This window comes from Triplophysa rosa, linkage group LG7 (genome assembly GCF_024868665.1).
Source record: "Triplophysa rosa linkage group LG7, Trosa_1v2, whole genome shotgun sequence".
NCBI classification, from domain to species: domain Eukaryota; kingdom Metazoa; phylum Chordata; class Actinopteri; order Cypriniformes; family Nemacheilidae; genus Triplophysa; species Triplophysa rosa.
In genome coordinates this window covers 21635079-21657711 of record NC_079896.1, presented here as the reverse complement: position 1 = coordinate 21657711, position 22633 = coordinate 21635079, and the positions used below count along the sequence as shown (strand labels likewise).

The window sequence follows — 22633 nt, the reverse complement described above, 5'->3', positions numbered from 1 at the left end:
AGTTTTGACCATTGTAATTTATGTTTAGACATTTTTACAAAACCTTTCATCGTTAATTATCAATTAATTTAGAGATTGAGTCCAGGGCCCAGGGTCTTTCCCTTCAAAAATATCCAGCTGACAATTAAAATTAAATAAAAAATATTAATACTTATTAAATACTAAATACTTATTTAAGCTATCTACTTAATAGTGATCTGTCAATTTATTCACAGAAAAAAAAAACTTTGATTATGCAATAAACTTTGATTATAGATCTGCCCAACCAGAATATGTTCCAGTCTATCCAGTCTAGCACCAGGCCACACTAAAATGCGACACACTAAAATTTATATTTTCATATAAGCTGACTAAGGTTAAGTGGACTAAAACCTGGAGAGGCTTGGGTTACACCTCATTCCAGCGTGCCTGGCAGGAGATGTGATGATGTAAGCACATAGGTGTAAGCACATTAAGACTGTAGTTCTTGTTTTTAATGGACATCAAATATGCAGGTCATTAATAACTCAACAAACTACAAAGCCTTGTCCTCCTGCTCTAAGATCAAAAAGTCATACTGTGGAAATGTTTTGGTTACGCACACACACAAAGCAATGAGTGAGTTAGTTCAACTAGTGGAAATAATAAGTGAGCATGCTGTTAGTAACAGACACTTACACACTCGCACACAGCTCTTACCCTGTTCAGGGGTGCCAGGATGCTACAGTATCACTGACTAACTGAACCCTCGCCCGCATTTCAGCCAATAAAACATATACACACATAAGCAGTCGTGCATACTTGATTTTTAATATCCAAGTAAACAACAATACAATTACTGATGTTTCCTGTGTTCCTGAAACAATGTCTACTATTCACCAATCAATAACTCAATAACCCAAAATTAGGAAAAAAGCAAAATATTTTTACCTGGCAATGAATCTCTTGCCCATATACCTGAACTGATGCAGACACACTCTGTGTGTGAAAAAGAGAGAGAGATAAAGTGAGTGCTGAGTATTGAGTTACAGAACCTCAGTACTTTGATACTCTGATGTGATTAGTACTGCATTGCATGACTTACTCTAGTAATGTGAAGAAGTCCATCAGTTCAGAGGTTGTGGCTTTATTCCAGTATGTAAATAAGGCATCTGTAAAATCAAATGTGATAAAATCAGTAATCAAAGGTGATCAAAGGTATCAGTTACGTGGATTTGATTTTTATTGAATTAAACATTGCACTTTAAAAAAGCACATATACTATAAACTACTGGACAGTTTATTGTACACTATACTTTATTTTTGCTACTTCTCAAATGTTTTAGGGACAGTCATTTTTACAGTTAGTATTACTAGTATCCACATCCGATGAAAAATGTGACCCACAAACACACTACAGTTTCATCAATGTACAGGTTTTTTCGTCAACGTACAGAAAATTGCAATAATACCATGCATTCTAATCTATTCTCTGTTCTCTATAGTTTTCATTATAACACATAATAATTCATAATCTTTAATTCTGTTGCTACTTTCGCCATGCATGTCAAGCTGCTTTGCAACAATGCAAAACTTTGATTTGAATTTGAATTGATATAGTATATATTTGATTATTTTACCCCTAAAATTAAAAATTGCATGTTTGAAACTATGACATTCTAACATAATCCATTTCAAATTTTTGTTTGAGTTTCAAAAACTATGGCTATCCCACAGTTACGTGTGTCAGTGTCACCACAACAAACAATTACTCCCCTATTCCATTTTTTCTCCCACAAAAAGTGTAAAAGTATTATTTCATTGTGTATTTACAAAACATGAAATACTGGCTATGAAATACGCCTTTGCACAATAAAGGAGTTTTGTTCTAAAAATCCTGGCCATGTAATTTCCAACACCATCATTTGCACAAGTTAAGCAATTGCTGTTAAATGTTAATAGCTAAAATACATAACTTCAGATGTGGCGGGAATGTGACAGTGATAAATAAAGACAGAATTTTTCTTTGATGCTTCTATATTTACTCACTACTGGACACTGCCAATGTGTAAAAAAACATACTAAGGGGTTTGTCAGGTTCATTTCCAAAAAGGCCAAAAGTGCCCATAGAAACCTGCTCCATGGTCGAGCGCTTACCTTCAGACATGCTCTTTAAGACATGGAGGAAACACAAGAGCAGGTTTTTGATTTCTTCTCTATCCAATTTATCACAGCGTAGCATAGAGCTGCCCAGAGCAGAGGCGGACTGGGTCTGTCATACACAAACATACACTTATTAGAGTTACATAATAAAACATATACGGAACACATCAGGTATATAATAGCAAACATCAAAAGAACCCATCACAGCAGAAGGAGGACCATCAAAGCCTTGCCATCCAATGGCAAAAGAGGATTTTTTCTCAGTTTATCATTTAATAGCGAAAGTGAACACATGCACGAAACACATGCATATACATGAAACACCCTCATGATGTCCAAAGAATAAAGATGAAAGCACACACGCAGGTTCACTCCCCAGAAGGGGACACTCTAGGGTTGCTCTACTTGTATGGTGTCTGTAATTGGGTTAGTGTGGTTGTCGTAGAGGGCGGGGCTTGAGAGCAGTGAAAAATCCATCGTGACACGTTTGGCTGCACGGCTGAGGGGGGCGGGGTCCTCCGGTTCAGAGGGGAGGGGCAACACAGTGAGGGTGTGTCTACGTGTGAACCTCTCTTTCGGCTAAGAGGTCAGAGGGTGAGGATGATAACAGTTACTCATGATAAGGGAAACAATTATTTATATTTTTACAGCTATTATAAATATAAATGTACTAATGTACATCTAATGTCCAAAAATGTACAAAAAAATGAACTTGAAACACACATTTATAATAGTTTCAGGTAAAGTAAGCAAATGTTATGAAGGAAGGAGCTCATGAACTTATAATACCTCCATTTAATATTGTTTTGAACAGATAAACGCAGAGGATTAGAACTGTACAAGGCAAATGTATTTATTTTGGGCAACATTGATATCAGTTCCGTATCTGCTCTACCTTATCCAGAGAGCCGTTTTTCTCACTGGTCTTCTCAGGGAGGCTGTTTCCAGAGTCAGTGCTCACCAGAGAGCCTCTAGAATCAGCATGGCGCACAGAGCCGATGTTGGGCGTGGAGGTGTGAGGAGAAGCTGCACACAGAAAGAACTCATATCATAACTCATTCATAAAATCATGTACAGATAAAAACATGAAATGTAAACCAATCACTTACCAGTGCCTGAGATGACCCCGAACACATCTTTATGAAGGCTGTTGTCAAGATTACCAACAGGCTTCTGGGGAGTTGCCGTGGAGATGCTGGGGTCATCTCGCCCGTTCTAAACAGATGTAAAAAGCAAACTTTTCTTGTCTCCATCATGAACACGATTTAATAATAAGTATTATTCTAGACTTTTTATTTAATATAGTCATTTTACTTAAAATAGAGCTTATTTAATCAACTAGACAATGAAAGTGGTTTTATTATCAACACTCAAATAAAACTGAGTTTAACAAAAATGAACATGAACATTATGTTTCTACTCCAATTTGTTGGTGAAAAATAACCATTTAAACAATTGCTGCAATCATTTGTTTTAAAGACTTGTGCAAATTAGGGCTGTTAAAATATTAATCGCGGTTAATCCCATCCAGAAAAAAGTTTGTGTGTACATAATATACAGTATGTCTGTGTACTATGCATATTTATTTTGTATTTAAATTTCTATATTTGTATTTATTACTTTTAGTCTGAATGCGATTAATCGCGATTAATCGTTTAAAAAAACCTACTTCAAACATACAGTATATTAAATAACGAAGACATCCCTAACATATTATCCCTAATATACAGTATATCCCTAATACTGTATATTGTAAAAATACAATCAATATCTTATAAAATTATTTTCTATAGAATCTATTTTTTATTATTATTCATTACTATCTTTATGTTGTTTCATGGGTGAAACACTAATTGAGAGACATTATACACTTCAGTTAGTCGTTCTATATATTTGAACCCACCCGGCCCACCCGCTGGCATCTGAGGTCCTAAATAATAATAATACAGAGATGATTAAATGATAGAATTCAAAAAAGCATTATTCACCTGGTTGGTGCTACATTGAGATGTGTCTCTCACATTTAGTCGGTGAACATTCTCCTGTAGCAACCCGAACAAAGGCAGATACAGTGTCGCCATCCGGGCTTGCTGGCTCTAGATATGCACATATACACAGGTTAGGTATCTATGAGTTAAAATAAATTCAGAAATACGGCATTATCTTTGACTTGTATTAGAATTATGCATCGCATTAAATAGCCCACCTTTGAGGCATAGCGGTCATCAAAAGTGTGTTTTATCATCAGACTCTTCAGCACTTGAATGGCGATCTGATGGATTTCTCCGAACTCCTGAAGGGCTCCACATACTTCCCTTAACAGCAAGCCCACTAGGAAGTGATTCCTGCAGAAATCATCAGTCAGGGAGTAGTCCAACTGCAGATCTGCAAGATGACGGGAAGAGACGGGAAGCCATTACAGATGCCATAGATATAGCAGTCAGTCTCCAGCTATGGACAAATTCTCATTATTAACTAGTTGCCTATTAAAATGCCTATTATTAGCATATTGGCTGTTTATTAGAACTTATAAAGCACATATTCTGCATGACCATATTCTACATACAGTACCTAATCCTACCCAATACCTAAACCTAAAAATTACCTTACTATCTATTAATAAGGAGCAAATAAGGAGTTTATTGAGGCAAAAGTCGTAGTTAATGGTTTGTTAATAGCGAGAATTGGACCTTAAAATAAAGTGTGACCGAAATTTTCAGCGCAAAAATATTTTGTGCATTTCTGAGAAAAATGTTTGTTTTTAAATCATGTCTCAAACAAAACTTCCCTACAGTTCTATATAACAGAATGACTTAAAGCTAAAATAACTAAGGTGCATACAGTAAGTCACAATGAAACTAAATACACACACAAGTAAATATTTCACAGTGAGACTCAATGTCCAAAAAGATGAATCAAACAAAAAAAAACTATCATTGATCATCTAAACTGATAAATGAGCTAGTTTACATGTACAACTGACCCTTTCACACTAGGAAAATGGAACACGGCTCTAGACATGAATGCTACAGACAATGGGCCGTGTCATTTATTAAAGGGATACTTCACCCAAAAATGAAAATTCTGTCACATTCGAGTTGTTCCAAATCTGTAAAAATTTTCTATTTTTCTGATGAAAAATACAGTGGTAGTCAAAAGTGCAGCAGAACTGTTTGCTGTCCTATATTCTTCAAAAGGTCTTCTTTTGTGTTCAACAGAACAAAAAAAAAATGAAAAAGTCATTTTTCCTACTATGGGAGTCAATGGGGGGAAAGATCTGTTTGGTTATAAGCATTCTTCCAAATATCTTTCTTCATCAGAACAAAGAAATTTATACAGATTTGGAACAACTCGAAGGTGAGTAAATGATGACAGAATGTTCATTTTTGGGTGAACTATCCCTTTAAGACCAGACGCAAACATTGCTGAGTCACGGGGCAAGCAGGACTGCTCACCTACACATCTGGCATGAGCCTCCTTATTATGAGAAAGAAAAGCTATCAGGCAGAAAGAGAGAAAGACAGCGGAAGAGAGAAAGAGAGCAGCACAGCAGATGACATACATGAGCACTCGGTACAAACAGCCTGAGGGACAGAGGCAACTGAGAGGAAAGAAGATTTCTATCAAATCTAATAAACTGAATTCTCCTGATGAACAGCTTAACCTTTGGAGAAAGGTTCCAATAACAAGGTCCTAAAGAAGCTGTATGTTTACCTTGGAACCTCTGAATACGGCCCTTTCCAAAAGGCATGGGCAGGTTGAGGGGGACGTAATGTTCGTGGTTACACACCACCCGCAGGAATTCAAACTTAAACTCATACAGCGTCTGCAGGACAGAAAGACATTGATATTAAAGAACAAAAATCCCTTAATGATAGACAAATGATACAACCTTCACAAAATTATGTTTAATCTTAGGTCTCCTATTTACTTTATATAGTATATACTAAAATGCACATTATACTGTATAACAAATTAAGGTTGAGTTTATTAAATTATTGTACTTTATTATAAATGTGTACCTTGGGATCTCCAGGCACAAAACAGGTGATGTAATTGTTTATCTGTTTAAAGACGAATCCTCGATCCATAAAGGTAAAACAGCGCTGAAAATGAGAAGTCAATAAACGTTCATGAATGAAATACAATCCCAATGATCAAATATTCCTCAATATTTTTTATCAGAGGATCGAATCAGCGTGGCTCCGCATTGTACCTTTATGAAGACAGCCAGGCTGTGGTTGGCATTACGGGCAGCGTCCAGATTGTCCTTATACTTATGTGTGATGTGGGGCATCAGCATATTCACCAACGTCTCCACAGCATGATGGAATGATGCCGTAAACCGCTGGTTCCTGGACAGCTACACGTATAAAAAAAACACAGTCTGTACACAGCCCAGACAAATGTGTCTACAGAGATTAAAGAATTATGGAATGATCCTGACCTTCACCTTGCCGCTCTCCATCAGGTATTGAGCCATCGACTTTACCAAGGCTTCAAAAAAATACCACGAATACTGCAAAAACACAACAGCAGTATTTTTCAGTTGGGAATTGGAATCTTCATCTTTAGAGAATGACTTACTTATCACGAGGCCAAATAGGTTTCTTTTAATTCAACATCTTGACACCATCAGACACGTTCAGGGGTTTTTTCTCTGGATTATTTGGAGAATGATAGGATTCTCCACTGAGGAGTAAACCCTTATGCATAAAAGTATTTTCAGTACCTTGAGAAGCTTGTTGCAGGTTAAGAAGTCAGTCGAAGGCTTTAAGATGGAAGTCATAGCCTTGGCCAACTCTTCATGCACTGTTTTACCATTATTAGTTGAGTAGGACTCTGTTTTAAAGACATACTGGAAAAACCAAACATACCAGGATTTACATTTAGCCGGTGTTGCTCAACACTTGCTATAGCAGTAAAAATATTCTGAAAAAAATATATTGTATGTACAACTTTATTTACTTTAACATATGATCTTAGATAGTGCTCTAGACCCTCCTCGTGGCACTGGGCAACAATGTGGACCATGACCCTGCAGGTGAGAAGAAATATGGAAAATATGAGTATGTGAGACCAGTGTTGGGTAAGTTACTCTCAAAAAGTAATAAATTACTAGTTACTAATTACATATTCAATAGTGTAATTAGATTACTGTACAAATTACTCTCTCCAAAAAGTATTTAGTTACTTATTACTAATTACTTTCTATATCCTATATCAACCTTGATTAGTTTAGTGATTCAAGGATAGGCATGAAAGGGCTCTTTAAATTCATTCAAATAAATAATATTAAACTACATAAAGTACTCTTATTAACTGACCAAAGAATTACAAATGTGAGAATTATACATTAAAGCTCAGATTTTAAAGTTAGACTCTGAATTTTGATGTCAATTCCACTATTACACACACATATATTACACAAAGTATTTAGTTTAATTACATCAAAAGTAACTGTAATTAAATTACAGAAAAAATAAGAGTAATCCCTTACTTTACCTTTTCAACGGAAAAGTAATTAAATTACAGTAACTAATTACTTAGTAACTAGTTACACCCAACACTGTGTGAGACTTAAACGAGGATTTTTACTTCTGAGTCAGACCTACGCCGTAGCCTCTACGCTGTAGGCAACGCGCCGGTTTTCGTTTATACTTGTGTGCCGTTGTCCGCGTCGACAGGCAATGGCCACTAGGCGTCAGTGTCCACAGGTGTGTTGCTTGTGTAACCAAGACAAGAGCCGAAGAAGCGGTTCGTTGTGTACGCTGTTTGAGAAGCATTTAATCATTGCAAATGATCCAGAACGCGCTGCACCTCTAGTTTTCTTCGGTCTCAAAATGAGCGACGCCTGGTTGTTCCATCACAGCGAGGCACCAAATCCCGAACTGCAGCATCTTTCACAACTTTCAAAAAACCAGCTCAAAACATACCTGTTCCGCATTTATTTGACTAACCAATAACTGTCTTGTTGTTCATTCTCTCCCTTGCTTACTCCAGCTTTAATCCTCCTAGTAGCATGGCCTTGTAAACTAACGGTACTGTTTAGTGTTGACAAAATGTTCATATGCTATCCTACTTGTAAATCGCTTTGGATAAAATTGTCTGCCAAATGAATAAATGTAAATGCGTATGAGTAAACCCGACGCTATCGCGGCGTTGTTTGACCTGAAGGGAGGGGGATCAAGCAGACCAATCACATCGCTTGCGGTCCGCGTCGCATTGACGCGCTGTTACATTTTTGGAGAGGTGCGTGTCAGGCTACGGTGTAGGGTTCGCGTCTCTGCGAAGGCTACGGCGCGTAGATTCGACGCAGAAGTAAAAAAATGCACTTAAGGAGTCTGTTTATTTGTTTCTCACCTGGTGGTGTTAACAGCCACATCTTCATTACTGGTGCTTGTCAGAACATGAACCAGCTGGTTTAAAATAGTCGGCAGGAATTTGATCATCACATGACCTTCCATGGCATGGAGACTCTGAGGAATTATGGGTAATGTCACGTCATTGGGTACTGTATATCATAATCATTTTTGATGACCAACAATGGTGATTTTTTTCAACGATGGATTGACAAACAGGAGGAAATCTGCTTAGAAGTAGAACCTTCTCACCTTGAGGTATTTCACAAGCTCGCCCTCAGCTGGACGTGGAGTTACAGACTGACTACTCTGAAAATGATGGAAGAAGTTGTGCAGATGCTGATCCTGAAGAGATTTAGAATTGGTAATTGAATTCAAGTTTATTGATTGGGACCAGATTAAAAAGAATTTATAATCTGTATTTGGCTAAATTTTACTTTGCTGATATTAATAAGATCAACATAAGGATGTATATAGATGTACCTGAGTGTAAATGGTAGAGACCAAATGTGTGGAAAGTTTGAACAGAGGACGTCCTCCATCCACCCATTTTATCTCAGGACTGGAGTGCTGTAAACAAACAGTGTATGTATGTTTATAAAATCTATTCCAACCAAAATACATCACAAATGACCATAATGTCTTGAAGTTAATGTTTCGGGTAGACAGTAATGAGAGTAAACGTTAAAGAACAGCAAAAAAGTGACGATTTTTGGATAAGTTTCCTATTTCTCTGCCTCTCCTCCTGAGAAAAAAAATCGATTACGGTTGCAATACTCCAGGGTTTTACAACAGATTTCAACTCTTTCTTAAACTGTGCTCACTTTTGCTTATAGACAAAAAAAAACTTTTTTTTATTAATACAAAACAATATTAACTGGAAATATTGAGCAGTAGATTTGTACAAATAAACGACAATATTTTGTTTCAACAATATCTCAATCTGTCAAAAAAAAATCAGAGATCTCAATATGAACGCAAACATTTATTAATACATTTTCCCAAAACTAAATTATTAAAGCTATAGTATACTCTCCATGGTAATTTTATAGCTTTATACTAATACTGTATGTCAATGTCTCATTTCACAGCTAGACCACTATTACCTCACTATTAACATTTCTTAAGCTATTAAAAAGCTACCTGTAAAAATACACAATTTACCACCGGACACGTATGGAAAAAACAGATAGAATGCAATAAGATCCACTTACACTCAGTAAACATCAGTCATAATGAAATGCAGGTGTATTCAAAAAGCAAACTAGACCACACATACATCATTTAAGTCCCACATTTAATGTGCAGATAACATATGGTCAGCAAATGGGTGAGATATTTGTCAAGAAGGGCATGTTTCTGTTATGACTGTGGATTTACAATACTGTACCTTGCTTACACCCTCCTGGCAGCTGAGGTAACCATTTGGTAAGTTGGCTGCCACAGAGATGTTTTGCTCACTCATAACAACACGTCCATCTTTAAGCAGAGGAAGCCAGGCAGAGCCCACTGAAAGAGAGAGTGAGAACATGTGTAATATTGTAAAATTAATTGACATTAAGAGTTAGTATTGTCATAGTAAGTCTAATGTCTAAAGTAGACTATCAAAATAAAGAATAACCATTCAGTTTTAAAGGAGTAGTTCACTTTCAAAATGAAAATTCTGTCATCATTTACTCTCCCTCTTTTCATTTCAAATCTGTGTGGCTTTCTTTCTTCCGCAGAACACAAAATAAGATATTTAGAAAAATGTTGTTAACAACCCCCCATTCACTTGCATTGGTTACAATTAGGGATGAAACGATTACCGGTTTAATGGTTTACGGTGATAATAACGTCCAACTGTTAGTATTACCGCGTCATATTTTAATTATCGTTAAACCGTACCAGTGTTACGGCTTGAAAAACCCTGTCCAGTATCAAACTAAGTTATCAAGAGTTTAACGTAGATGCAACATAAAACGTGCGTTTTATTCATTTATGTCAGGAGAGTAAATCAGGAGTCGGGAGTATTAACATTCGCAACAAAATAACGCGAGACATGTTACCAATTTATTCACGTCTGCTCCCTCGAGTTCCTGATAACAGTCCTTCACTATAATTAGGACTTTAATCCAAAAATGTGCACATCTGTGGAAATTTAGATATACAGACACACGTTTACTTCATATTTATTTATACAGACCCATCTTTTCTATTCATTTTTCATTAAATGATGTGATATGATAAGTTTGAAACTCCGTTCAGCTTGTTTCTTCTGCTATCCCTGCTATGAGCGCAGACGTCATGCCGCTTTCTCCTGGGTCCTAAAGTACACCATTTCACACAATCTCAGACAGATGATTTGCTGAATTGTGTTGTGTTTATATGAAAATCAGATTTACTCACTCAAGGTTGTGTTTAATCTGAACTGGAAAACTTTTACCTCATGCCCCCAACGTGCCATGACTAATATTAATGTTATTTATTTCATGTAAATCAAACAAAAGTGCATTAACAGGTAAACTCAATATTAAATTTGGTTAACATCAGTACTTTTTCGAGATGTCCAGAACATGTTGATAAAAGCGCGATAATAATGGTATTTGTGATTTTTTTTGTGGATTTTGTTCACTATAATCGTGATTTGAAATTTTCACACCGTTACATCTCTAGTTACAATAGAAGTGAATGGGGGGCTGTGCTTTTCAAAATATCTTCTTTAGTGTTGTGCAGAAGAAAGACAGTCATCCAGGTTTGAAATGACAAGAGGGTGTGTAAATGATGACAGAGTTTTTATTTTGAAGGTGAACTACTCCTTTAATGTTAACAGAGGGCTTCCAGAGCACTAGAACCTTTTACAGAGCCCCATTACCCAGCATGCCTTGCAGAAGAACAGTACCTGGGGTCTCCACTACATCCCGTTTCTTTGTGCTGCTGTCACAGCTGATGTGGTAAAAAGTAAAGAGCAGATGATGCTTCTCATGGAGCTGTGTGGGCAACTCGATTTTAATCTGCAGCACACACACATACAACAATGTACATGTCATGAAATTCATAACTGTATGTTTTTATTTACATTTATTTATGATTTATGTCATCTGATTTGATGTATTTTTAAACAGCATCTCATTCATTACCTCATCATAAAACTCTGGATTCTGTTGGTGGTGCAAAACAGCTGCGTAGGCATGTTTGGTGAAGAGAGGACCTCCTGGACGACCATATATACACTAGGCAGAGAAGCAGGGAAACAGGTGTTAGTCCATTACAGGGCTAAATATGTAGAATATACTGTTAACAAAAAATGGTCATCTGGGCGAAAAATGTACCTTCAGAGGTTGAGCATTCTCTTCATCCGACTCTCTGAATTCCACGCACACCGCAATGTTCCTAGCCTGAGTCACGTAAGAGAAACACAGACAGCCCGTGAGCCAGAACGCTACTTGGAGTGTGATCTCTAAGTGTAGGTCTCATGATGAGCTGGTGTTAACAGAGTCTATATTACACTGGCCATCTGGATAGTATGCCAGCACCTTTGGCCATGAGCAGCAATGCATGTAGGTTTAAGATGACGATGCTACGGTACCTTGGCGAACGACTTCTGGTTGTCATATTTGAGGTGCTTGGGATAGACGTAGAGATGATTGTTGTATGTGGTGAAGGGCTGAGAGCACTTGGCAATACAGGGAACAAACTCTTCCATCTCCATCAGAAAACCATCGCTCTGCCCGTTGTTCTCAGAGGGCCTCACCGGGATGTAGGATGGGGTCACACAATCTAGCCAATGGCGAGATGAGATTAGTGACCTCAAGGTCTCAGTCGACCAAGCACAGCAAAGCATTCACGGCACGCAAGGATGGGATGCAAATTGGAGCAAATTAAGGGGGAAAAAACAGGACAATGATATTTTCCTGAGAATGTTGAGTGAGATGTTTGAGATTAGATATCAAGTTAAACACTTCAATACTTACTAGCCATATCAGGAGGGACATTATCAATGGTCACATCCAGGTTACCCAAGATGACAGGTAGCTTGGCCATCTTCTCAGGTCTGTGGATATATTTTTATTTATACAGTTGTATAATGTAGAACTGCAAGAGGATTAAAAGACTGTCCCTATGGGAGGTTTAACAAACACATTCCTACAGCTGCAAAAACACTGCAGGAGAACATTAGGTTTGGAAAACATTCCCATTTAAAATCCATTGTTTCAACAGACTGCTGTTAAAAAGACAGCACCTCAGTGATGATATGAGCTGAATACTAACTTCCTAAAATCTGCCAGCAGTTTGAAGAGATCCTCTTCGGAGAGTTTATTACCGTCCTGCCGGTACAGCGCAGAGAACCGAGCGCTTTTATCCAGAGCTCCTGAGGCGTCTTTGAACACAGGCCTGTGGAACAGAACAGAAAGATTCAATATTGAGATTGACGGTAAACACACACACAGACAAGAACGAAGGTTCCAGATGGTTCTGGCTCACCGGGCCGCCCATGCGAAAGGCATCCTGTACTGGCCCAGTCTGCTGCAGGCCAGCTTGGCATTCTTTAGGACCTTCTGAGCAACCTGTGGAAAAAAACATGCACAATGTTCTCCAGAAGCTCTCAAGAGATGCTTTATTAACAGTGAACTGGGCAGACAGTATGTTCCTGGTTGATGCGTGAAGGTTTGGGTTGGTATCGTAGTGTAGTTTTTGGCAGGAAATAGCAGAGGTCAAAGTAAGATGTGTCTGCGAATTTACAGATTCAAAACTCTGGTAATCCCTTTCTTTATCCATGCAAGAACCAGATATTGTTTTGATTATTCTGATTAGGGTCATTTGATTTGGTTGTGTGTTTTTGTGTTGGGCACATTGCCTTGCTGGAGTCGGAGTTCTTCATGTAGGGCTCAGCACAGTGGGTGATGCCTCCCTGCAGAACTTTCTCCATCCGTGCGACCAGAAAGATGTCAGGGTGTGGACACGTTACAGAGAAGACACCCTGAAACATACACATGTCACTTTTGTTATGTTGACCTATCTACAGTCCAGGCCAAATGTGATGTCCACCTAATGAAAAATGATGTAATATATTATTAAAGATGTATTAAAAGCTTTGTATTCATGTTGCATAGTTTAATAAAACTGTAAACTGAAGATCAGTTTTGGGGAAAATTTAGCAAGGATTGGTAAAAAAATGACACAAAACACCTGCGCAAAGCTTACTGAGTCAAGGCCCAGGAGAATGACTACAAAATATTACCACATAAGAGCATCCAAATTTTTTTTTAAAATATTTATTATTGTTATAACAATAAATTAATTATATGATGTATTACATTTATAATATATATATATATATTTTTTTTTTTTTTAATAAAAAAATTATCGTAGTCAATATACTGTATGCTTTATATCATGAAAACAGGAAAAAAATGTTTTTGTATATTTTAATGGACCCCATATTCCCTGAAATATAGTTTGTCTTTTTGCCAAATCATTTTGTACAATAAAAAGTAAACAACTTCGAAGTTTAGTGTTTGGCCCATTTAGTGTTTTGTACGATCCACCTCATATTTTGATGGTTTAATCTTACCTGAGGAGGCATTAAAAACAAATATTGTACAAATATGCCCCCTGTCTGTCCGTCACATTGTTCATACTAGAGTCAAGTGTACCTGCAAATATCCGTCTGATCTATTTTTCCATCTGTCTGGCAGCTTTTTTCTCTTTTTTTAAATCATACTTTTCTAGGGTACTGCAGCGCCCCCTCTGGCAGTTCAGAGAGCAGTGTTTCGCCATGAAGTTGGTCAACACCTCCGTTCATCTGCGCGCCAGGTGGAGGGATCATGGATCGGACCAGTGGATTGTTCAGATCCACGTGAAAATCTGCAGATATTTTTCGGCTGTTCTGCACGTCAAACAGGGAAAGGACCAAGAAGAAGGGCTCCACCTGAAGAAGACAATGAAAGCTGCAGAAACCTTTTAAAAAACAAACAAAAAGTCTCTACAGTTCGTATTTGCGTGTGCCCATTAAACTGGCGCAAGAGAAAGTCTTATTAAGCATTACACCCAACACCAAGAACAAGTAATCAGCTTTAAGACAATAGAAGAACTGCAAATGCATGTGTGCGTTTGTGTGTTTCAATCTTACGTTTGTAGTAGGTCCCTCCTCATTCTCCGCCACGCAGCTCTGAAGGTTGAAGGACAGATCATTACAGTTGACCAAAACTCTCTTCCCAAACTTCTCCTCGAACTGTTTCACATCAGGCTCGATGCCAGACAAATCCAGTCTCTGCATGCCAAGCAAACGCAGACAAACTTATTACACATTACTATTTCAAAGCTCAAAAACAGCAGTTTATCCTGTGACTATAAACTGTGTGTTCGTTGCAACTGGCTCACCTGTGTGTCAGGATCCAGAGTGAAGAGCTTGAGACGAGTCTCACTTCTCATTTTGGACTCGATGTCTCTCGCACTCTGAATGAAAGAAAACCGAGATCATTTGTGTGTATCTGTTTCAGTATATTTTGTGAGATCAGAATGCAGAATATGGCTGTGTTACAGCGAAGCATTATGATACACGTTTGAAAATATTCAAGAGAGGAAGACGGTCTAGACAGTAGATTTCGGGTAGGAGAGATGAGGAGGGCGGAAGGATAGAGAGAAAGCAAAAAACCACAAATGTATGTGTGTGTATCTGTTAGTAAGAGTGGGTGGTTTAGTGTCGGATGGTCGGAAAACATTAGCTGAGGTTGTGTGAGTGTGTGTGGAAAAATCTGTGGATGTGTTGAGAAAGGGCAGACAGCGAGGACGCCAGCGTTGAGATCACGCTACAATCAAGACATAAGAGCTGAGGAGCAGTCTTTACCATTCATTCAGCTGTCCTTCACACACACACAAACTGTTCTCATCTGTGAAACTGTAGATGATTGTTTGGACAATCAGCCAATTGAGTGTGTGTGTGTGTGTGTGTGTGTGTGTTTACCTGGAAACTGTCCTGAAAATTCCCCGGCACAGTGTCTGTCTTCCCCAGCTCATCCTCTGTATGACAGAAAACACATATGTTGTATTAAAACTGTTAAAGTCGGTGAATTGAGTGTTACACAATAGAAAGTGATGCTTCTCTGTAGATGGTTGTTAGGGTGTTGCTATGCTGTTGTTAGGTGCTTTTATCAAATTGCTATTGTATGGGGTAGAAACATGCAGCGTTTTGGGTGATTGTTTACTATCCCAGGCCGAAAAACAGTCCTCTATCCAATGCTAGTACATTCATTTAGCTTGAGTTCCTCTTTCAATGCAAATCTGTGAGATTTTAAAAGCAAATTTATCACATACAATGCAAAAATCTTACGTACTTTACTCCTGTTATTTCAAAGTGTAAACTCATCCTGTATCTTTACCTGTATCTTAACAAGATGCACATTTTGAGATAACATTTATGTCTGTAACACAAAAGGGTTCGACCATTTGGTTCCGCTTTCTGATTGGCTGGCATGTGTTTGTTGTTTCATACACAGGGAAGAGAAAGGAATGAGCTGTCTCTCTCGAAACTTATCAAACATAAATAAAGACTCCCAACCTTCTCTCCCACGTGAAATCCTAAGGGTTTAGGAGGTGTTAAGTGTAACAAAGTGTGTGTTTATGTAAGGCTGTGTGTGCGTCATGGTTGTTGAGTGTGGAGAGATTGATTATAAGATGTTTTAAAGAGCGGGTGGTCTGTCGACAGAACGAACACATACAGAAGTAAGACAAGAGCGCAGCGGTCAACTCCACCCATGTTACATGGCCTAACACACACACCTGTCACATCTGTGCAATGGCAATAATACACAAACAGACTGTAAATGACACAAACGCACCATCGTGGAGCTCTCCGTTCCTCCTCTCCTGCATGGCGATCTCAAAGCTGCTGTGGAGGATCTTGTTGAGGGTGCCGATCCAGTCATCCATCTCTCCCTCGCTGTCTGCAGCCAGAAGATAAGTGCTTTTATCCTGCATCTTCAGCTCGAACGCGAAACGCCGCACCTTGCTGTTCTGCACACGCACACACAGTAACAGAAGAAGAGAAGATTTCTAATCAGACCAATGACATTTTAGTTTCTGTTAAAATTCTTTTGGAGAATAAAAATAATCACTGAGGTAATTGTTGATATATAAGCAGTGGGTCACACTTTTAATATAGACGATGACACGTTTGAGTTCATATTAACATTTTTGATTGCAGAATCTGGTATTTGGCATTATGGTTATCTGTGTAAAGTTTATGAAAGCTCTAGAAAGTATTTTTTTTTACTTTTTTTGTTTTGGACTTTAGCTTACAAGACTTACTGTATTGGCAATGCCATGCAAATGTCAACCTTAAGATAAAAAATAACTTTTACCAAAGGTTTCAATATTTAGAGGTTTAAATACCCATGGGAAGTCTTTTAGAGTTTTTAAAGTTTTTAAAGCATAGTTTCCATAGTCAGGTAAGAAAAAACTGTCCATTACAGAATTGTCACATCCATAACGGTCCATATTCCTCCAAAACAGGCACACGAAAATTAAAATATAGTAACTATTTCATGTCCTATGACATAAATTATGCCCTTCTCCATTTGTTGTGTATTACTGCTTCTGGTTTTGACATTTTAATTAACAAAAATCCTACAAAGTATGTTGTCCCTCAATAACATGTGTCACTTTTTGTCACACCCATAACGCAGGCATATTTGCCTCTTTTAAAGTAGAAAACTTGTGTTTAAGACTGATATTTTTCTGATGTCTAGACTATCATCAGGGGTTTAGTACAATATAAACAAATGATTCAATATATTGGTAATAAATACATTCTCTTAGAATTCATATTTCAAAATTTGACTAAAAATGTCACACCCATAATGCTGGAATTGGCCTACACTGTAAACAAATCCAATATTTTCTGGCAGCTGGGGCGCCAGAAGTAAATCGTAAAAAGAACAGCTTTCTGACATTATACGTGAAAAATCTGTAAAAAAAAATACAATTCTGTAAAATTACAGGGTTTTTTGCAGTGTTTTCCAATTAATTTCATAGAGAACAATGGAATGGAAATTCTCATTTGCAAATTTCAGATTCAAATTAGAAAAAAAAACAGATTTAGAATGATTTCAGACAGTTTAAATAGATATTAAATTGAATCTGGTATTACTCTGGACGATGCAAAGTATCTATCCTACAGAAGCAGAAAGTCATTTATTCCCAGACGACTGGCTGCAGTGCATGAGCACCTGTTGAAATGTTTATGCTTTGGACCTAGAAATAACGTTCGCTGTTTCTCTCTTGTCTGAAATGTGGAAAACAGGCAAAATGTACAAAAACAGATGTCGACAAAAGACAAGACAGGGTGTGCATACCACAGGAATAAGTTATTCTTTCAGGAGGGCTGGTGAATTGAGGAATGTTTATCACACTTGCTTTCACACACACCCACACCGAGTACACCACAGGAGAAAGTGGAAATATTTGACCCTGGGAGAAACCATGCGTGAATTGGACTGGACTTCTCATCTCTCTCTTTTTATCTTTCTTTACAACTCTGAGCAGCCCCATCTGAGGAACTGAAGGTTCAAACATTGATATTCCCTCTAGACCAGACAAAGGAAGAACCTCATGAGGATGTTATTAAAGACACAGCCTCTTTCTATAAACTACTCGCTGCTGCAGTAAATACGCAAAACAAAGCATCTATTCTTCAGGTGCCCTCATGAACCTCAAAGACATTTTCCAGGTTCAATACAAATTAAACTCTACAGCAATGGTAATGTTGACTGCATATTATTTAAAACATATTCTCTAGTGGATAGATCTTTAAAAGCCATTTTTAACATTCACGTTTCATGCAAACCACCAACTTTACTACCCAGAAATCTTCATGACTGGCCTCTTGACTGTATTTGTCATTAACGGAGTAGTTCACCTTCAAAATGAAAATTCTGTCATCATTTACACGCCCTCTTGTCCTTTCAAACCTGTATGACTTTCTTTCTTCTGCAGAACACAAAAGAAGATATTTTGACAAATGTTGATAACAGAACAGCACAGCCCCCCATTCACTTCTATTGTAACCAATGCAAGTGAATGGGGGGCTGTTAACAACACTCTTCAAGATATCTTCTTTTGTGTTCTGCAGGAGAAAGAAAGTCATACAGGTTTGAAAGGACAAGAGGGCGTGTAAATGATGACAGAATTTTTTATTTTGAAGGTGAACTAGTCCTTTAAGTTTTTTTAGGGCAATACACATTCAACATGACTGAAAAAGTGAAGAAGTATGAATTCTAATATCAACTGCATTTACTATATTAATCAAGCGTATGGCATTAGTTCTGGCAGGTCACGTGAGTCAAGCTCGCATCAGCTGATCCTCATCTACCTATAGAAATATGACGCCATCACAGCTTCCGCTAAAAAATTCATTCAGCTAACAGCAGATTATAGCGTTGCTCAGGAGCAAATTACGTTTACGTTACATTTATGCATTTGGCAGACGCTTTTATCCAAAGTGATTTAACTCAATCATTTTTGACGGTAGCGAACCTGACAGAACTATATTAAAGGGATAGTTCACCTAAAAATTTAAATTCATTCATCATTTACTCACCCTCATGTCATTCACAAAATTCACAAAATAAGATATTTTGAAGAATGTTGGTAACCAAACAACATTGGCTCCCATCGACTTGCATTGTATGGATACAAATCACTATGAGCATCACTAAGCATTTGTACAGGTTTTGAACAACATGAGCTTGGAAAAATGATAACAAAAGGCACTTTTAATGCAAGTAAAATGTATTGCTGTGCGTTCACACCTCCGCCGTCAAGAGCGTCAAAATGGCCGGAAGTCATTAATTTTCAATGTGAGCCGGCAGCGAGCAGCGGAGAGTTGAAATCAGGTCAACTTTATGGTAATGAGCTATGACGCGGTTCGGCGGCAACCAATCAGAACGTAGAAGTCCACCGCTTGAGAGGATTCCAGAGAATGCAGCCCTGTAAACTTTGGTCTACGTCAGAGCACCAGAGCGTCCACAAATCTTTCTACAGCGTTGTTGGCAGGGCGGCCAAAGCGATTTTTGACACTCTCGACGGCGCCGGTGTGAACGTACAGTTATAATACATAAAATATGCGGTGTAAAATTGCATAGACTTAAACATTATATATTACAAGATTTTAAATAGGGTTATACTGTAACTGCCTACTAAAGTTATAATCTAAAACAGAATGTTCTCATGTCATGGCCATTACACCATTTACATATTTTTTAAATGTAAGAGTTTCCTTTTAATTAAATTATTATTTTTGTCATAATCAACATTGCGACACGAATGTTCTCAACAGACCTTTGCTCAAAATGAAGCTGGAACATCCTTAAGTACTCCCTCCTTAAGGAATGTTCCAGCTTCAGTTCAAGATAAAGAACACAGAGAGTTTCAGCTTACAAACAAGTATGAGGAGATGTCATTAAGCAATGTGTCATTGACCTTTTGGTTGTGACCTTTTTTCATACATGAACCAATCTATACTGATTATGTTTACACAAAACATTGGTGTTGATTCAACTATGAGACATCGTGGAACGTTCTGATAGTCACCTGGACAACACCCATGCAGGAGTCCAGGAAAATGGTTCCTTTGGGTTCTTTGGATATTTTCTCATCTTTGTAGAAATTCAAGTTGTATGATCCATCTCCCAGCTGGGTCAAGTGGAAATACCTTCTCTTAAAAGACTATAGTCAAAGAGAAAGAAAGAGACGCAATGAGCGTTGCATGAAAAGTGCAGATTCGCTATGTTGAGATGGTAATCTTGTGACTGTTCTAAAAATAACACCTAGGGGAAGGGGACCATGGGAAAATGGACTGAATTGGTAAGGTCCCACTTCCTGTCTGGCTCTAAGGGCCAAGCTAAGGGTCAAGTGTTTGTTCTGCAACCCAACTAGCTCAAAACAAATTTGTGAAGAATCAGCCAACATGTCATTATAATGTTGATAATGTCAAAATTCATGGTCATGTGACAACAATGTAGCATACTATAGTTATAGTATTTAGTAAACGGCATTCCATTCGAACCCAGCCAATAAAGTATAATCTTTAATACAAAATCTTCAACACCATTACAATGGCCAACGGGATGCCATCATGTTGACTCGTGCTAACTCACCCTCATTGTAACACTGATGGCACTGTTCATGTTTGCCTTATGCAGCCAGCCGTGCTTGGACACGCCCCCTTTTTGAGAGCCCAATGAGGCAGCATCCTGCAGAAAACAAGGGAGGGGTATAACATGCCACCCAGAGCCACACAAACAGTAACACACAAAGTGTGACTTAATCTGTTTCTTTAAGCTCGAACAAAAACAAGTTGATATCCAGCATCATTTCCCACATTAGAGCCCCTGGACGCCTTCCTCCATGTTTCAACATGAAGTCCATTTTCACCTGACCCTCTCAATTATTCATGTTTTCCCTCGTCTCTACAGGGAGCTGCTTTAAAACTAAACAAACAAACTCCGTTCCTGACAGAGAGCTCAGACAAAGCGGCAGACTCTGAGATGGAATTCTGGGAAATGTAGGTGAAACCCAATCAGGGGATCAGATAGCCCGGAGACAGCGGAGTCCTGTGTCTGCTCTTTCTCTAAGGTTAATGTAGTCCCGCAGGCACAAACGCATTACTAATGAGCTGTAAGTTCCTTATCATTTATTTATTCTTCTCGATAGGCCAGTGTGAAGGTGGAGAAGCGAGAGAGAAATCACACGTGTTGCAATAGGCTTTTGAATTATGGTGAATATCATTTTCATTGCCTGTTTCCATACTAAAGCCCAGTTAATAAGCAAAACCACATGAGTCTCTTTTTAATAACTTCTTCAAACAAACCTCTTGACACACTGAGTTTGAGCAGCTGAATATTAACTAACGAAATTCCTGAGGTGGACAATAATTACATTAAACGCTAATTACAATGCAGTAGATTTTACGCAATACGAAATATTACCACATAACTATGTGACAGATCATCCACCTCTTTGTGAATGATATGTGGTGAGTAATGCGCTCAAAAGCTTCAACCCAGCCTCCACCAAAAAATATAATTTGACTATTTTTCTGTATGTCATACACATTTTTTTTAAATTTGTAATATAATATTTCACTTATTCCTTTTATTCTCGTTACTCTGTACAGTATTTTGTTTACAATGCATATTCAATGCTTTCACCTGCCCATCCTGTCTAAATGAAATAATAATAGTAAACGGAACTGGATAAAATAAAGTCAGCTTGATATGGGAAGAGTCAGGAGGGATGCCAGAAGAATTGTCATAAGAAACCAGAACCGCATTGTCACGATCCCAGTCCGTGTTTCCCCTGTGTTGGTGAACCTTTCTGTTACTTCCTGTTCTGTGCCATGTTTTGTAGTCCTTTGTAGTTTTTAGTGTTAATTAGTTCCTCCAGGTGTGTCTTGTTATCTTGTTAGTTTCTATGTATTTAAGCCCTAGTGTTTTCTTTGTTTGGTGTCGGTCTTTGTTTCATGCTTTGTTTTTGTGCCTCCTTCGTTCTGTGGATTACCTTGGTTTGTTTTATCTTGTATTATTTTCATTAAATATACACTGCACTTGGATCTGCTTCTCTGCCTGGATTACTCATCGTTACAGAAAGACCGACCACAGCATGGATCCAGCAGTACGTCGTTTGGACCGACTCCATCAAGGCAACACTTCCCTCGAGGAACATATACAGACTTTCCTGGACATTGCCCATTTCTCTCAATACCCGGACTGTGTACTAATAGAACTGTTTTTTGATACTCTTAATGATTACTACCATTGCACACTCAACCGTAATGGTCCTCGAGGGTCCTTAGCTCAATGTCTGGAGAATGTTCTTTTTTTATGTGGATCTCCCTTCACCGTGGGCGATGTGGAGGAGGAAGCTTCCCCAGATTGGAGGGCCGGTGTCCCCAAAGTCCAGAGTCCGTGGTGCCGGAAGTAACTGGTCCTGAAGCTCTTCGTTTTGAGGCTGCTCTGCTGGTGGTGGTTGCTGCATTGGGGTGTGTCTGGGCTGTGCACTGCTCTCACGTTCCGGAGGCTATTGACGAGCTGGCAGCTCCAGAGTCCCCCGAGACGGTCCCATCCGGACTTCCAGAGATCTTCGAGCCGGTCCCGTCTGGCGTTTCCGAG

The 22633-nt window shown here is 38.3% G+C and overlaps 1 protein-coding gene across 1 annotated transcript in view; it reads right to left on the bottom strand.

Moving 5' to 3' along the window:
- Window positions 1-22633, bottom strand: part of dock9b (dedicator of cytokinesis 9b) — a 76357-nt gene that overhangs the window by 15165 nt on the left and 38559 nt on the right. The window contains exons 6-37 of the mRNA XM_057339083.1: window positions 20621-20716; window positions 20055-20189; window positions 16304-16478; window positions 15430-15485; window positions 14847-14921; window positions 14596-14736; window positions 14188-14394; window positions 13321-13443; window positions 12948-13030; window positions 12735-12857; window positions 12437-12516; window positions 12052-12242; window positions 11795-11860; window positions 11603-11695; window positions 11365-11476; window positions 9874-9992; window positions 8967-9053; window positions 8736-8828; window positions 8485-8600; window positions 7090-7159; window positions 6854-6979; window positions 6569-6640; window positions 6338-6484; window positions 6144-6227; window positions 5836-5947; window positions 4328-4506; window positions 4110-4217; window positions 3231-3336; window positions 3017-3147; window positions 2116-2230; window positions 1064-1130; window positions 910-957 (exon numbers count right to left, since the gene is read on the bottom strand). Of these exons, the coding sequence (XP_057195066.1) occupies window positions 910-957; window positions 1064-1130; window positions 2116-2230; window positions 3017-3147; window positions 3231-3336; window positions 4110-4217; window positions 4328-4506; window positions 5836-5947; window positions 6144-6227; window positions 6338-6484; window positions 6569-6640; window positions 6854-6979; window positions 7090-7159; window positions 8485-8600; window positions 8736-8828; window positions 8967-9053; window positions 9874-9992; window positions 11365-11476; window positions 11603-11695; window positions 11795-11860; window positions 12052-12242; window positions 12437-12516; window positions 12735-12857; window positions 12948-13030; window positions 13321-13443; window positions 14188-14394; window positions 14596-14736; window positions 14847-14921; window positions 15430-15485; window positions 16304-16478; window positions 20055-20189; window positions 20621-20716 (3536 nt within the window). The remainder of the gene's footprint in view (window positions 1-909; window positions 958-1063; window positions 1131-2115; window positions 2231-3016; window positions 3148-3230; window positions 3337-4109; window positions 4218-4327; window positions 4507-5835; window positions 5948-6143; window positions 6228-6337; window positions 6485-6568; window positions 6641-6853; window positions 6980-7089; window positions 7160-8484; window positions 8601-8735; window positions 8829-8966; window positions 9054-9873; window positions 9993-11364; window positions 11477-11602; window positions 11696-11794; window positions 11861-12051; window positions 12243-12436; window positions 12517-12734; window positions 12858-12947; window positions 13031-13320; window positions 13444-14187; window positions 14395-14595; window positions 14737-14846; window positions 14922-15429; window positions 15486-16303; window positions 16479-20054; window positions 20190-20620; window positions 20717-22633) is intronic.